Source organism: Lissotriton helveticus, chromosome 11 (assembly GCF_964261635.1).
Source record: "Lissotriton helveticus chromosome 11, aLisHel1.1, whole genome shotgun sequence".
Lineage (NCBI taxonomy): Eukaryota > Metazoa > Chordata > Amphibia > Caudata > Salamandridae > Lissotriton > Lissotriton helveticus.
The window spans coordinates 188,769,269-188,786,699 of record NC_136072.1 but is presented as its reverse complement, the minus strand read 5'-3'; the positions used below and the strand labels follow the sequence as shown (position 1 = coordinate 188,786,699).

Here is a 17,431-nt window from a genome sequence, read left to right as displayed (position 1 = left end):
GAATCGTATTGTTGGCAGGTTTGCTTACGTACGTAACTCGTTGTGGAGTCAATAGTTAATCGTGTCACCTGGTGCAATAAATGTGATACAGCGTTGTGCACTCCTCATCGCTATTCTGAGGTAACAGGGGAGCCACTGGCCAACGATTGCACCCAGCCTGCTTAAAAGGTTCTGATGACCAGACAATCCGAGTGTTCCGCTATTCCAGCCCAGCTCAGTCAGCTTGTGCTAGCGCCCTCCGCTCCCAGCTAGGCGGGTTGTTACCAGCAGTGCACACGCTGCAGCCGCAGCACCTACGATCAGTACGGGACAAATGCAGTTTCTCCTGTTATTGGTATGTCGCTGGTTGAGGACTTAACTATGAATGCTTGAGTATGCACTCTGCCGCTATCCCTCGTAAATGATTACCGGGTGGTATTGCGGCGGGTCTTCAGGTTAGCAGGTCAGGGTGACCAGGAGAGCGCCATTTTGTACATCAGCCTGGGGTCAGAGGAGAACAGCCCCAGAGTCAAGGCGGCCAAGCAGCATGCCACCAATTGCAGCCCGAGGAAGTCCTGCAGAGCCAGGTATCAGCAAGAGTGGTGGTGGGGAATTTTCAGTGGCGCCTACAGCGAGTGAGCGCAGCGTCGATTTGCCGACCCCACGCCCGCTATTCTAGGCGTCCAGCAGTATAGGAAGGAACTGTTGCATGGGTCCCGGGATGTACGGGGTGTGCTGAGGAGTCTAATGACTATGGTGCAGTGGCTGAGCATGATGTACTTATAACGCCCGTTAAGTCTACTTCGCCCCAGGGAGCGCTGTGGAGGTGGCGATCCGCAGCATGCAGTGAGCATGGGCCGTAAAGCCTAAATCTTACCGCAGATCACCAGTGGAATCAGGGGATCGCTTATAGCTACTGCACTGTTGCACACCCTTCGGGAGGATTTTCAGAATCCAGGCAGCAGACAGTGGACGATGGCCGCTCCGCGCAGGCCGATTTCAGCACCTTGATCACTCCAGCGCCGCCATTTTGTTGAGGAGCAAGGCGATGCCGCTTGTGGCGTGTAGGAACATGGAGCGATATCAATAGCACCACTGGAGTCCTCACAGGTTAGAAAATATACAAAAAGGTATCCCCCAGTTACTTTGAGGCCTAAGAGGAGGGGGAAGGAAATAAATACAGTGGAAACAACCTCTTACCTGGCCTATCTAATTTCTACAGTGGTATTTACTCATACTGGACATTTCCCCATGACAAAACGTCTTGATGCAACCATTGCTTTCTTTCTTTTTATTTTGTTTATATATCAAAAATATTTTTGTTTTTATGTATATTTCTATACTGTCATAAACTTTTTTCACAAAAACATTTATAAATACAAAAAAGTCATGATATCATTTAAGTTTACAAAAGACCATTCTTAGCTTCTCTTAACTAAGAATCAAATTATGATATCCCTCAACATGACACCATCATTCTTTCATTCTCACCTTTCATTCTACTCATACATACCACCAATCATACCAACACAAAAGGATTCACAATAAAAGCACATCTATATGGAGTCCTGCTCATCAATCCTGTTTGTCATAGTTGTCAAAGAACACAATTTCGGCATTCACAAATCCTTCAAAATTATTTCTGGCTGGTCATTCTTTCCACTTGGTTCTTAGATGGGACTCCCAGATGTGTAATCACTTGTCCTCACAGGTTAAGGTAGTGGTTCCGAAACTTTTTTGACCTGTGGCTCCCTTGACCTAATTGGCAGTTGGCCGTGGCTCCCCACCATTTTTTTACCGTTAGAGGGGATGTAAGCGCGACGTCTGGAGTACTTCCAGTTTTCTCCCTAAAATTAATTGGGATGAAGGAATGTAAAAAAGACAAACTACAAGCCCAAGAATGCACTATTAACAGCTAAAAAAGAGCCAAAGAGCAGCTATATGTGTGCCTGTTCTGTGCATTAAAGGAAGCTTGCATTGTTGCAACCTCAGCTGTATCTGTTTTATGGTCAGTTAATTACGCTTTATGAAACTTTCAATTATGAAAAAGCCTGCTAAAAGCATGTTCTATTGATTCCCTCATCCTTTTAGTTTCTTCACCTCTTGTTGATGCCTTTCCTCTTCAGAGATTCTTTTGCTCCCCTCTCTCTGCCTTTATGTCCTGCTTTGCTTCTCTTCCCCCTTTGATTCTTTCACACTTTGTTTTACCCAGGGTATTCCTTCTTCCACCTGCTGCTTGCCATAGTTTTCTCAGACTGAAAGTCTTGGTGTCACTTTTAGTTTCCTGTATGTCTCATCCCTCTGCCGCACTAATCGTCCCAGAAATAAAACACATGTGGCCCAGTCTGGGGTGATTTAACAGCCTCTCCGATGCCCAGTTCGCTGCAGTCTGAGCTGAACTTATATCAGCGCTGCGATGTCTCGTCTAAGGTTGTAAGGAATTGCTAGCTAGTGTAAGAAATAGGGTAGTGCCAGTTCCAAATAAGGTACTCATGCTCATTTAATTTGGGAGGCCTCTTGTACCATACCTGCACCAAGAAGGTGTTGCAGTATAAGGCTGCCACAAGAGAACTGCTACTTTTTGCAACTATTTTAATATAAATGAATGTGCATGAAATATGTTAATCTTTTATGCTGCATGGCTAACAAGAATGATCAAGAAGTATACAGTGACATGAGCAGCACAATCTCTCTGAATAATGTATTGAACACCACAGCTAATGAGAGTAAATAGTTTCAAGCTTCACAGAGTTTTGAGATATAAAATAGAGATTTGAAGTTCAGCCTTCCTTAAGCAATGAAGAGGGAATAGAAAATAATTTTCTTTGACTGAATATTTGCCCAGAGGAGCAGTCTCGTTTTGGAGCTGGTGACTACAGTCTCCTATTGTCACTAATGTGGAGAAATATACGGAGGGAAGAATGAGAAACTGCTTTCACTGAGGCTGAAAAGGAAACCGGTTATTTCAGTTTTATTACATGCTTCCTGTTCGGCCTTGTCAGAGGATCAGACTGGGGCTGGGCAATTAATCTAGCAGAGGCCGCCCCCGAAGGGGGCCTCAGGGGCCGGCGCCTTAACGGCCGCCCGAGCCGAAAGGAACAAATCCGGTTTGTGCAGGTTACCGCAACCAGGAATGGCCGCACGGCGAAAAGCGCCCGAGGCCCTCCCTCTCCCCAAGAACAAAGGGAATAAGGAAGGGGAGAGGGGGATATAAGACGACGCTCCCCCTGGGCAGCTCACCTTTTTCATCCGGGAGCTGGGGGAGTGGCACCAATGATTTTTGAGTGCTGCTGAGGGGCGCCGGAAGAAGGCAGGGCACAAAAGAGTCCAACACGGTAGCGAGCTAAGGCCTAACTCCAGAAGGAGGCTACCGCAAAGAGAGAGCAAATCCAACCAAAAGTGAAGTAAACAAAAGGTGTATTGGTTTGCTTATGAAAACACACTGACAGGGCAGTGTGTAGATGGAGGGTCACTCACTCTCAGATGCCTCACGGCTGGGTGAGTACGCCTGATGAAAAATCGGGGGAGACAACGGAGACGGCACTCGCAGCCCAGCCCCCGCCAGGCGGCAGGACGCAGGAGAGACTAGCAAGGTAGTGAGTTGGGCCTACCTCCGGGAAAAGGCTACCCCCCACACGCAAAGGGGCGTGGAAAACAACAAAGAACAAGCTACAAGCTGTCAGGGTGATTTACGACCCTAGGATATGTAAATGAGCAAAAGACAAACCAGTGATTTATGGTCAGCCGATGATTTATGATGCCCATGCAGAATGATTTGTGATAACAAATTGATGACAGATTTGTGACCAAATGATTTATGACAGCACGATGATTTATGCCCATGATTTATGGTGGCTGATTTATGACGGCAGGCAGAGCGATTTATGACAACAAAATGATGACCGATTTGTGACAGAATGATTTATGATACCCGATGATTTATGACCCACGTTTATGATGTCCAAATGACACTGAGTGATAACCAATTGTGATAATGTATGATAATGATTTATGACCCCGGCCTGAGAAGGTATCCAGGGGAGTTGTACGAATATGATGTAGGTCAAGAGTAATAAAACTGTGGCCAACAACCACCACAAAAAACAATGTCTGTTGGCTGTGTGTTGTAAGACATGTACACGGTATGGTATGTTTCCGGGAATGGGCGCAGTACGGCCGTTAATGGCTGCAATACTGCCACAGCGAGTTTGCCCACTGAAATTTCTGGCTTATGAAATCCAGCGCTCGTTTCTTCACATCAAAAAAGTGCGAGAACAACAGCCAGCATAAATAACTAACGTGCTGTGTGAAGTTGTATCTGTATCAGTTTTTGAAATCTCTCTCTTGATTGGAAATGTCACGAGTCTGTGTTTATCCCCCCAAATAACTCTTGTTCCCCTTACTGCACCAGAAAGTTCATACATATGCACCTGTTTGCGTCATTTGTTCTGCGAGCTGCCGTGCTCATTAAGAATGCTGTCCTGTTGTCCGACGAGACTGCGGGCCACTGCACATTATTAAACAGTAACTGTTTATTTTTGTTCCTTTCAAACTCGACATGTCAAAGTAAATGGATCAATGAGGGAGCAGTGTCAGCCCTATTACCTACTTGTAGTGCAGAGGGTCCCCAGAGGCGCGGCAGCAATCCCGCTTGTCGATCACAGCTGTGAATGCTGAGGGTACGTGAAAGCGCGTACGCGCGTATGGTGGCAGTGCACTACTGAGCCAAACCATGTTCCTGGATTATGAAGGAGGCATTTGTAACTCCACGCTGATTTTTGCTGTGACTGGAATAAGCTTCACTTGCAGCCTTCAGGCTGAAAGGTAGGGTGTAAAAAGATGCACACTCTTTTACGAGCCCACATTCTCACAACAGCATGATTCCAAGCTTCCTCAGCACATGGCCTCATGGTATCTTTCTCACATTGTGCGCAGTGCCCCAGGCTGCTACTAACGGCGCACCTGGGCGCCGCGGCGCACAGTTTGGGAACCACAGGTTTAAGGCATCGGAGCATGTGCGTGTCACCCAGGGATGGCGCTGTTATTTCAGGATATTTGTCGGATTGATGCCTCGACCAGCAGAGCAGCACTAGGATGCGGCCATCTTGCTCTGGGCTCTCTAGCGCCCCCCCCAGCTTATAAATACTTTTTCCAGTTATGTCTCCTTATAGTTCCGTTAGAGCGATTTTGCGCATGGGCGTAAAGTAGTAGAGAGATGTGTGTCTTCATGGTAAGCTCAATAGACTCATTCCGCAGATGGTTTGCAGTTTAGTAGAATCTGAGTAGCAATTAAAGTGCACTATGGATTTGTGTTTTGATGCGTGTTTGATGTGCTTCCATGTGCTACTGTTTTACTATTCTCTAGTAGTGCCCAGGTTCCCGACACTTAGGTCTTTCCCATGGGCTTTCTGGTGAATTAAGGCTGGAGTTTCATGTTCCTGGAGGACCCCATGTTCTTAGATCGGCTTGGCTTAGTTTGGGCCAGCCATAGGTAGAAAGGGCGGTGCAACCATCTTGCCTACAGGCTCCTCTTGGCGGACAAGCTACACTGGCCGAGCACAGGCCCCTCTATGCACCAGAGGCTCTTTGCAGCTCCACTGCCTACTCTCCCTCTCTGTCCCTCTCTCCCATCACCCCGCAAGTCCTTTTTGACCAGCTTAGAGCAGACTTTTCCAGTTATTGCCGCCACCCTCGGGCAATCAGCGATGATGCATCCAGCTGGCCTTGCCTTTACAATGCAGGACGGGAAAGCTTCACATTTCCTGGTGCCACGCAGGATATTACTAGGCTGGGGGTGAGAGGGTCGACTAACCCAGTAACCTGTGCTGGTATTGTTTCCCGGAGCTCCTGGGATCAGCCAGCAGGATCAGGCAGATGGCGTTGCCTCAAGTTGCTTTGTTGGCCTCCCACATGTCTGTGCAGCTCTGCAGGGGAGCAATCTGCAATCTGTTTAGTTGGGGTCACTATCACTCCCCCAAGGTTCCCCCTGAGCAGTGCAGGAGGTGGCAAATAGAAGGCACCAGGGGAACACCGGGGGAGTGACCCGCGTTAGGTCTGAAAGGCGGCAGCTGCTATGCTGCAATCACAGGCTCCTCCTTGCATGCATCGTGCAGTGTCGTGGCACTGAGTCAACTAGTGAGAATTTGTTCGAAAATGTAATTTTGAATTTTAAAGGGAGCATGGAGAGCACATATAAAATATGAGGGACAATCTTCATTTGATAGTTTCAAGTCCGCTCCACCAGGTCCAAAGCAAGGGAGGCCAAACAATAAACAAATTAGGATTTTTAGATTTCAAGGCAGAGGTATTGTAATCAATAATCATTTTGACTCTAGGGGAAATCCAAATGGCAAGATATGTATTGAAACACAGAAATAGAAGAGTTAAATTGAATTCTCTCCAAAAAGGAGAAAGAGCACATCCATGACTAGTGTAGTTTTCACACAAAATGACTCTACGATATAGCCATTTTTCCAGGCCAAAACAAATTGCAAATGATAAAGATAGATTATCAATTCATGAAAAAGAAATATGTAAAATCTTTGTTAAAAGGGGCTCTAAGAAAAAAACCTGTGTAAAAGCAGGTACAATAGTGACAAGCATTGATAGAATGTATGCCCTGGTTGGAAACAATAGTGAAAATAATGAGGATTGAATACAATTATTATTCTATATTCAAAACAAAGTGACAAGGTTACAAGAATTATACAGAAATATTGGAATATAATTGTGACTGAGGAGGCTCAGAGAGAATTGATAAACAGTGAGCCATTGATGGAGTATATTATTAATAGATCAGATGACGGTTGCACCCAGTACAAGTTCATATTAAGTAATCATATTATAGTTAATCAAATTGGATATTATTGTTAAAGAACTGATTAATGGATGACTGAAAGACTATTATGAACATAAAAACAATATGTAGCGGTGACTTAGTGAATGATATGAGAAAAGCATAAAAGAAATACATGATAAGTTAAGTGGTTTTGATTTTCATATATGATTCACAAATACTTGATTTCATCTCTTTGAGACGAAAAATGTACTTTGGGGAAAGAATTAGACATCATATTACGCTTGAAGTTAGGACGGATATATAAGAACAATAAATATGAATAATTATAGAGTACATGGACCACTGGACATAAATGCAGTTGAAGACAATTATTGTAGGTACTACCTAGAACGCTGTACTTCGATGCCTGCTTAGTTATTGTTAAGGTGAATTGATCCAAATAGGGAGTCTGACTTTAATTAATGTTATGTTTAACTTCTAAAGGTGAAAACTATATTTCCCCTGAAGATAGAACTATTTGTAAAACATATAGTAACACAATGAGAATGGATGACTTAAATCAATGAAGGAATATTTGAATAAACAGTAACTGTATGCTCTTGTGTATCGCTAGAGACTCACCATTAGTAACAATCATGTGTATCTACTTCCTGAGGCTTGGAGGGGATTAGGGTGCCCCCATGCATTTTTAATAAGAAGCTGAATATTATTTGTCAACCAAGAGAGAGATAAACTTGGTGTTGAAATTCGTGCATTTGTTACTCATGGAAAGCACATTGAGTAACACCATCTAACTGTGTGTTTACACATTCCCTCCCCTTGGATTTGATTTCATCTAGCTTTCCGTGTATGCCCTGCCATTTTGATCAGGCCGAAGATAATCTGGAATTACGCTGCCCCTTTCACATGAATATTAAGCAGACCCCATCAACTAATAAAAATGTTAAGATAAAAGCAGGCCTTATTAACTGTCGCTCTCTAGTAAAGCACTCCCTGGATATTGCCCTATCCCTAACAGACAACAACTGGGACATTCTTTTCTTGACGGAAACATGGCTCGGGGAAGATTCCAACCCTGCCTTAGCCCTAGCCATTCCTGCGGGTTACAATATTTACTGTGAGAATAGGAATAGTTGTTCCCACGGCGGTGGTGTTGCCATTATTTTTAGATCTACTTGGACCATTTCCTCATTTCCCTACACTCAAATCGATTCTATTGAAGCTCTCCCTTTTTGTATCCACTTTCCGGCTAACGTGACTCTGTCAGGTCTGCTTGTCTATCGGCCCCCTAAGTCCAAGATCTCAGCATTACGGGAATTTCTGGACTATATTCTTCAGGCTAGTTTGCGTTACGCAAATTTGACCTTACTTGGAGACTTTAATCTCCATGTGGAGGACGCTTTGGATTTGCATAGCTCCAACTTTCTCTCCACACTTCTTGACGGCGGTTTGGAACAGCGGATCCGTGGCCCCACCCACAAGGCGGGTCATACTCTCGATCTTATCTGCTGCAATCTCCCAGACTTAATCATTGGTAACCCGTACCCCGTGATTTGGTCTGATCATTTCTTTATTCCGTTTTCTTTGTGCTTATCCCACCAAAAACGCCCTTGTGTCCAGGCCAAAACCCTTGGGCGCAACTGGAGCATTATCTCGCCAGTGAGTCTGGGCGCTCAGCTGGGTAACACAGCCCCGAAGGAGGCCGCCGATCTAGAGTCTAGGCTAAACAATTTTAATAGTTGGATCTCCTCAGCCATTGATGCAATCGCCCCCACCAAGCCAATCAAAACCTTCCGTTCGGCCCCCTCTGCACCATGGTTCTCAGAAGAACTACGTAAATACAAATCGGCCTGTAAACTTTTGGAAAGGCGTTGGAGACTCTCATACTCTCCCGCCAGTAAAGCAGAATATAAATTGGCTCTTAAAAAGTACAGGAAAATGATTATAGATCACAAAAGAATACATCTCGAGGATAAAATTAGCAAAGCCCATGGTTCTGCCAGGAAGATCTTTCAGACGGTAAGATCCTTCACCGATCCTTTGGCCCTTAAACGCCAATCCCCTGTTTCTCAATCATTTTGTAATCATCTATCTGACTTTTTTGAGGACAAAATCATCTCCATTTATGACTTGTTTCCTAATAAAAATCACCCTGACCCCTCCAATAAGGCTACCTCTATCATTCCCCCCGATTCAGTATCTTCTAAAATCTTCACCAACTTTGAAGAAATCCCCCTTGATCTCTCGCTGGCAGAATTATCTAAATGCAGATCGGGTTCGCCTACTGACCCATGGCCGGCAAAACAATATAAAGCATTTGGAACGATTCACTCCAGACTGGCATCTTTCCAGATTCTTGGAAACATGCACGACTAGTCCCCATCTTGAAAAAAGCTAATACTGACCCTAATGAGCCGGCTAATTATAGACCTATATCTCTGTTGCCGGCTCCAGCCAAGGTTCTGGAAAAACTAGCACAAAAACAACTTGCTAATTTTCTTGCATCCAACGGGTCTTTCCATGACACACAACATGGATTTAGACATGGCCACAGCACGGAATCAGCCCTGATTGAGATGGCCGATGCTGTTCGCTGGAAACTTGACGGAGGTTCAAAGGCGGTGTTGGTGCTGCTCGACTTGTCGGCAGCATTCGACACCGTCTCCCACTCTATCCTGTTGGATCGCCTCCACTCTAAGGGGATTCAAGGCCAGGCCTTGAGGTGGTTATCTTCCTTTTTGTCCAATAGGACTCAGGCGGTCTTCACCCCCCCGTTCAACGTCCACCAGTCGCCTGCTCAGGTGGGGAGTTCCGCAGGGCTTCTCCCTGAGCCCTCTTCTTTTTAATGTTTATTTTTCCCCGCTTGCCGAGATGATCGCCCAGGCCGGAATCAAAGCCACTTCGTATGCGGACGATATCCAACTTTTGTTCGCATATGATAAACCGTCCCAGTCGGCTTTTGACCCTTTAAAAGACTGCCTGCGTAAAATATCACGTTGGATGGACAATAACTGCCTCCGTCTTAATGCAGGAAAAACTGAGGTCCTTTTTTTCCATCAGCCATCTCCCTTGGACCCCCACCTTTGGTGGCCACATGATCTGAGTTCCCCCCCTTTGCCTAAACAATCCGTAAAAAACCTGGGTATTAGATGGGACCCCAACCTCTCTTTACATAACCAAGTCCAGACAGTAGCATTAGCTTGCTTCTCCAAAATTAGGATGGTAAAAAAATTCATCAATTTCCTCCCCAATAACACCAGGAGAGCTATAGTCCAAGCACTGATCACCTCCCACTTGGACTATGCCAACGGTCTGTACACTGGGCTGTCTGTAGGTCTATGCCATCGACTACAGACAGTTCAAAATTCAGCGGTCTGTTTAGTATCTGGCATCTCCTTAAGAGAGCGTATCTCCTCTCACCGGCGCTCTCTCTTCACTGGCAACCAATCCAGAAGAGAGTTGAATAAAAAGCCCTCATCCTGACCTACAGGGCCTCGAAAGGACAAGGTTCTGCCTACCTGACTTCTTGTCTGCGCCCATACAAAAATGTTAGAGCTCTTCGCTCTGACACGAAAAACTTTCTCATCTCTCCCAGATTTAAGAAAACTCGCTCTGGAGGGAAAACCTTCCAGGTCTGTGCCGCCACTCTCTGGAATAAACTTCCTCTTGCCATCAGGTTGATTCCTGAAGAGCCCTCCTTTCGCAAGGCACTTAAGACCTTCCTTTTTTGCTGATTCCCTAAAGGAGTACACTCTAAGGAGTACACTCTAAGAAGCGCCGGGACACCCCGTTGGGGTAGCCGTGCGCTATATAAGATACACTAAATAAATAAATAACACCAATAAAAAATACAATTCTGTAGCATGATTTCTTGTTTGTTAAACTTACACCCTTTTTCTTGGCATTGAAACAATGTTAAACTACCAAGCATTTGTATGCAACTGGGTAGGTAATGTTGTTGGTTTTGGAAATATATGATATGGCATTTTCAGTTTGATATGTAAATTACATTTATTACATTTCTTATAGGATGCTGAAATATGTTGTTTTATTTTATTTGCAGGCAGAGTTTTCTGACATGCTTGGGTTGGTAGATTACATGGACATTATGAAGCTCGTCATTCCATTTAGAAATGTCCCTGCAATATCAGATGAAAATGTCACAGTGACCAAGACAACATTTAATAATGTTCCTGTTCATTTATATTATTCCAAAAAGTCCTCAAATGCTCAAAGGAGAGCAATGATTTATTTCCATGGTGGAGGATGGTGCATGGGAAGTCCCGGTAAGTACCAAAGTAAAATTGTTAAAACATTTCTCCTCACATCGCCAGGGTAAATCAGGTTTTCCCTGGTCTTTAATTTTTGTGCTGCCCATAATTACGCCACCCTTGTAAATTTGGGGCAGCATCAAAATCAATGGATGTTGTGGTGGAATGCCCAATACAACACTCATTGCTCTCCCATGTCTCGCTAAGTATAGCATTAAAGGGTGCCTTACTTACAAGGCAGCGTTAAGCCATGTTAAGTGGCATAACACTGTCTTGTAAATAAGACGAAGCCCCTATCTCCACCACAACGTCCAAAAAACTGATGTTGTGGTGGCTTTAGGGGCCTGTAAATATGCCCCTTTGGTTGTATCATGAAGTTCATCTCAAAAGAACCTGGAGAAAAAAATAGTGATTTGTAGAAATGTGTCTTGAGTGGCATTTCTACAAAACTGTATTGTTTAGTAGGCATTTTCTCATTAATTCAAAATTCTATTGATATTTGTTTCATTGTGACTAATTACCATAGGCTATAATTGATTCCCACTATATACCATCTTTCTTGTTGTTTCCTTGAGTACAGACATCCAGAGATTGGCTGAGGCGCTTCTTAAAGGAATATGGCCAGTTGAGCAGTGGGAGGCACCTTTCTTCTCATGGGTTATTCTATTTATGATAGTCAACTTGACAGTTTGGGCATGTAACCAATGATTCTTCCACCAGGCTCGAACAAGGTCATTCATACAATGTCTAAAACCATCCACTGGACACCAAAAATATATGGGTATTAGTTTTTTTCATTCTAGTACTTGCTTATTTAGACCATAGTCCATTAACATTATAGTAAAAACATCCATAAATATATTCTAATATCATGACTAATATGAAAATAGTTAAGAGAAAATAAAATGCAAATTTCTACATAAATACAAGAACATCAATTAATAAAAGGTCTCTTTCCAGTCCCCTAGGCCCTTTCAAATCATATTGGCAGTTCTTTTAATGAGTCCTGTATGCAGTTAAAAATCTTACTATTGTACATACAACGTTTAAAAATCTCATATTTTTCAAAGGGCTGAGGGCTTGATCCCTGGTTAATAATCTTATAAGCAATAAAAAGAGGTTTTAAAAAACTCCTTCCATTCATCTAAGAACCACAAACAATCCAAGAAAATATGTGGGAAGCTACATTTTACTTTCAGCCCATATGTGTGCAAGCCCTGTTCATCTCCCATTGCAGCATTTATCTTTATATCTGCATAACTTGGATTAAGTCCAAACATAAATTTCAATATAGTATTCCTAAGCTTAGGGCTTGGCAGGGATTCAATATAATGGAATGGATCATCATTGTTACAGCCTTGAAACAAGAACTGGGTGGACAGTTTCCTCCCCAGGTAGAGCAAATCCTCCTCTCTAGCACTTTTACTTATAATAGCGCATAGCTCCTGCTTAGGGATCTGCTGCCCTGCCTACTGTTCTGGCGCTAATGGTAGTTTAACACAGATCTTAACTAGCGTGCGTCTAAATTGGGATGCCCAATTCAATGCACGTTTCTCTATTTCCATTTTACAGAGATGTGATATTTTAAGGACCTCTTATCTACTCACTATCTGCCAAAAGTTCAATGAAACTTGCAGCCCATGGTAACGCCAGGCTGTAAGTTGGTATTATGCGATTACAGCCTGAATCATGGTTGATGGTGGAAGCACAAGGAGCTGTTTCACAAATTTACACTCCTCAAAATTCCAATCCAATTTGCCACCTATGGATATTACCTCCATTCCATATTGGAATTATGGGCGAACCATTGCGGTAAAGGCCGACAACATGGGGCATAAGGACGACCCTCCATACTTCCGCCTGAACTGGTTTAAGCCCCATACTAAGGATAGTGCGGTTGATTTTAATTATTTTATGTGGTCCCTCCAATTTAATTTGGTTTTGAACTACATACCCAAATATTTATATTCATCAACCACCTCAACTTTAACATCTCCCAGGTGCCATTTAAAAAAAACCCTTTCCTTTCCCCAGAAGCATTATTTTGGTCTTTTCCAAATTAATCGTAAGACATTACTTTAAACAATAATTGTGGAAAACATCCAATTTCCTTTGCCGACTCAATTCTGTCATGTCCACTGTCACCAGATCATGAGCATAATGCAGACATGGGATTTGGGTCCCACCCATCTAAGGGCATAGACCACCAGCTTTACATACATATTTGGTAAGACGGACAAAAATAAAGAAAATAATGGGTGGGCCATGACACAGCCCTGTTGTAGGCCATTCTTTATATGTACTTTCTTTGTGAGAGTCAAATTCAAAGTCAAAAAATTACTTTATTCGGTTTTTCGAGTATGAAAACCATAAAAACAACGGTACCACAATTAATATAATACACCGTTTTAACATGGTCTATAATCATGAACACAATCCACTATAAAAAAACATTCCATTTAAAAAGGTATAAAATATAAACAGACAGCCATTGGGGAACAACTATGAGAGTGTCAATAATTTATGGAACAGTTAGCTCTCCCTGCAGTTTCTAGATTTTAGGGCTCATTTAAAAAAAAAAAAAACAATCAACAATAAGGTGCTTTCGGGCTTCAACATTTGCAAATGGCAAAAGGCTGGGCGAACCTGGCTAAAATTCAGTTTTTTTGAAAAGGGCTTTAAAAAGAACCTCCGGGGTACATCATAGAGGGAACAAACAAATAAGAAGTGCACCAAGTCCTGCGGAGACACATTGTCGCAGCCGCAGGGCGGTAACACTTGACTTCTGTGAGAGCCCCTCGGAACAGCTAATAAAAGGTGGAAATAATCCAGCCGGAAACTTGTTAACAAGAACCGCTCGTGTCCTGATCTGGACCATGATAGATAGGGCTCCAGTGATGGCGTGGTTTTAAGCATCACGTGATTGCGGATGCTGGGTTTTACCATTTCCACCCCATCTCGATTAATTTTTTCATTAGTGTAAAGGATTTTTTCACAAACTTCACATCTGCGATAACAATCGAGTCTGGATTTAAAAGAGGTCCGGCGCCCAAGTGCAAAAAAAACTGCCTTTTAAGTATTTTAGCCATGGAATATTGAGCATGTGGTCCAGGGACAATAGTTCTTTTAATAGCTGGTGGTTTAGGACCAGATCTTTGTTCAACCAGCACTTAAGCCAAAATTCTAAAGGCCGTAGTGCTATGATATCACCAATAAAGGGTATACCAGTTTCCTCGTGAAGTATTAAGTTAGAGGTTCCTTTTGGTACCCCCAAGAGCTTTTTAAAGAAATTGTTCTCAACCACCCCGATGACCTCGGCTGCCACATACCCCCAAAAATTCGCTACCATAACTTCCTAGTGCAACACTTTTTGCCTGATAAATCTTTTGTAATGCAGCGATTGGACCCTTACCCATTTTCTTCGCAAAGTTAAATATAGCAGTGTTTGCCCAAATTATCTCCCCTCTTTTCCTTTGCAGCAATGGTCCCCATTTTAACTAATCGTCAAGTAGAACTCCCAGGTAAGAGAATGTTGTAGTCATTGGAACCTTCTCTGTGTTTACCAAAAATGGGTACGGTTTCTTGGTGCGCAGCCCCACCTGCATGATGTAAGATCTGGTGTTGTTGATGGCTAAGTCGCGAGCAGCCATGAAACTACAGAAGGCATTCAATAAAGACTGCAGACCTCTGGCAGTTCTGGCCAGGAGGACGGGATCGTCTGCATATAACAGAACAGGCAGACCCCTGCACCCACCATAAGGGAAGTCAACTCCAGTATTGACCAGGTACTCATCCACCTCATTGATATATAGATTAAAAAGAAAGGGGGGCAAAATACAGCCCTGCCTTACACCCCTGTGAATGTTAAAATCCCTGGATACCCTAAGGTACTGCGAGAATCTGACATTAGCCTTTGTGTCCCTGTGCGTCCATGGACTCCCACAATTTCCCCCGGTTGACACAGTCAAACGCAGAGGAAAGGTCCATGAACGCCATGTAGATGGTGGCCCGTCGGGCTATGGTGTACTTCTCGAGGACCATATACAAATTAAGGCATTGTGCCAGAGTAGTGTGACCTGGCCGAAACCCGTATTGGATTTTGGAGATAACCCTGTTTTCATCAGCCCAAGATGTCAGTCTGTTCAGTATTACTCCCCCCACGACCTTGACCACAGAGTCGATGAGGGAAATCGGTCTATAACAGGTGGTACTATTACGGTCTCCCTTCTTAAACACTGGCACAATTGTAGAGGTTCCCCATGACCTTGGGCAGCCAGACACTGCCGCTGCATTGAGCACAGCTGTAAGAACCGTGCCCATAAAGACACTTTTGATTTAAAAAGATCCAGGGGCATGCCGACTGGTCCCGACTTTGTTACTTGTCAGCCCTAAAATACCTCTCTCAACCTCTTTCGTGGTAAAATGAGGTAAGGTTGCACCTTGCCCATCGCCATATAATTCTAACTGAGGTGTGTTGCTCTTAAAGATGGAGCTAAAGTGAGAACCCAGTCGTCTTCAGTGATATTAGTACCAACTTCGTGCTCCCCTTCCCTATCAAACAGTGGTCTGTTAATAATACCCCAAAATCTCTGGCTATTGCATAGTGTGTTGGGATCTAAATGTTCTTGCCAGATCTTATCCTTTAGTTCATCTTTACATTTAACCAAAGCCTTTTTATAAGTCAGACGTAGGGACAGAATCAGTAGAGGGTCTCTAGGACTCATTTTCAATGCAGCCTTTAACTCTTTGACTGCTTTTGTGCAAGTATGGTTGAACCATTTGGGGTCCCTGGATGATGGACCAGATATAGGGACGGTTAACATAGACCAGGGTTTGTGATAATCCCCTCAAAGGCTTGGAGGATATCCAGGGGGAGGGATGCGGGCGACACACATGATGTTAGTTTGGGGGCACATGAGTTATTGGTAACTATCATAAAGTAAATCCGAGTTCACCTTTGACACTTAAGTCAACGCCTTCCGTCTGTGGGTTCCAAAACGTCTGGGTTATCGACTTTTCCCGTGGTGTCAGTAGATTACCACCCAGGTAAACACAAACTGGATTATGGTCGCTGTAAATATTTTCTTGAATTCTAAAACCCGATATGATGGATTGAAGACCATTAGAAAATAAATTATGATCTATAAAGGACCCCCTGGTATGGCCTTTAAATGTGGGGACGGGCTGGTTACTACAAACGTCCACCACAGACATGGCAGAAACCAGGTCAAAGTCATTAACCGCATACGCGCTAGCGGTTTTCCCGCTGTGCGCTGCGATTTTGAAAATCGCGCGTTACGTGACAAAGCCAGCTCGTCATGCGCGTAGCGTAGGTAACGCCCATGACGAGCTGGCTTTGTTATGCGCGTCGAAGGGGTAAAGCAGGTGGTTCAGCATATCTCCCTGAGTGTTCAAAGTGAATCCCCTCCATCCTATCACATCCCAGTTCTCCCACAGCAGGGTACATTGGAGATCCGCATGGATGCACATTAAAGTCCCCAGTTAACATGATACAGTGGGAATTACTTCCACAGTGCTGTCGGGCAAAATCACCCAATTGGGCAATCTTACATTCCCCTCTAGCATTTACTGAATTATAGAAATTAATCATGGACAGAATTACATTCCCTCATTTTAGGGTGGCTGCTTGGATATCAGTGTTGTTGGAGATTATTGGTTTAACTACACAATTCAAGGCTGGGGCAATATATAAAGCCAGACCTCCTTTAGCTCTGCCACTGCGTGACGGTGTGGCCGGCACAAAAAAGACTTTATAACCTTCTAAAAATATATTGCATTCCACCATCCAAGTCTCTTGCAAACAGATCACCGGAAATGCCCTTATGAACTCTACCCACTTTGGGTCTTGAACCTTCCCCGCCAGCCCAGCGATATTCCAGGGGATGACAGCATGAGCCACTTGTCTAGGTGAAGCCATGGAAGGGGCCGCTTTTAGACCCTCTGGGCAAACAACTGGGCACCCCTCGTCCAAAATCTGTCCGGGAGGTACGCCCCCTGTATACTGATATTGGGGAGATGACAGCGGTTCATTGGAATCTATGTGTACCTTCAGTCAGTCGCAGTCCTCTAACATTGAGAGGGCTGCAAATCTGTGTGGCTCTAGCGGGAGGGATAGGGGATGACGTTCCCCCCAAGTGCCATTTGCTACCATACGGGGGGGTCAGGTGGGTAAATCTATTGGATCTATGGTTAAATTCAGATCTTTGCTGCTGCCAGCTAGTATGTGAGATAGAGTTTTTTCTATTTGATGATGCAGGTTGGTAGAAGAAACCCAGAGGGAGGATCTGTATTCCAAAGCCCGTGTTAAACTTTCTTGCTTGGGTCTCTCTGAGTATTCTCTCAACAATCAAGCGATCATTGA

The 17,431-nt window shown here is 44.0% G+C and overlaps 1 protein-coding gene across 1 annotated transcript in view; it reads left to right on the top strand.

The window, feature by feature from the left end:
- Nucleotides 1-17,431, top strand: part of LOC144791944 (arylacetamide deacetylase-like) — a 210,206-nt gene that overhangs the window by 94,397 nt on the left and 98,378 nt on the right. The window contains exon 2 of the mRNA XM_078666766.1: nucleotides 10,842-11,064. Coding sequence (XP_078522892.1) covers nucleotides 10,842-11,064 — 223 coding nt within the window. The remainder of the gene's footprint in view (nucleotides 1-10,841; nucleotides 11,065-17,431) is intronic.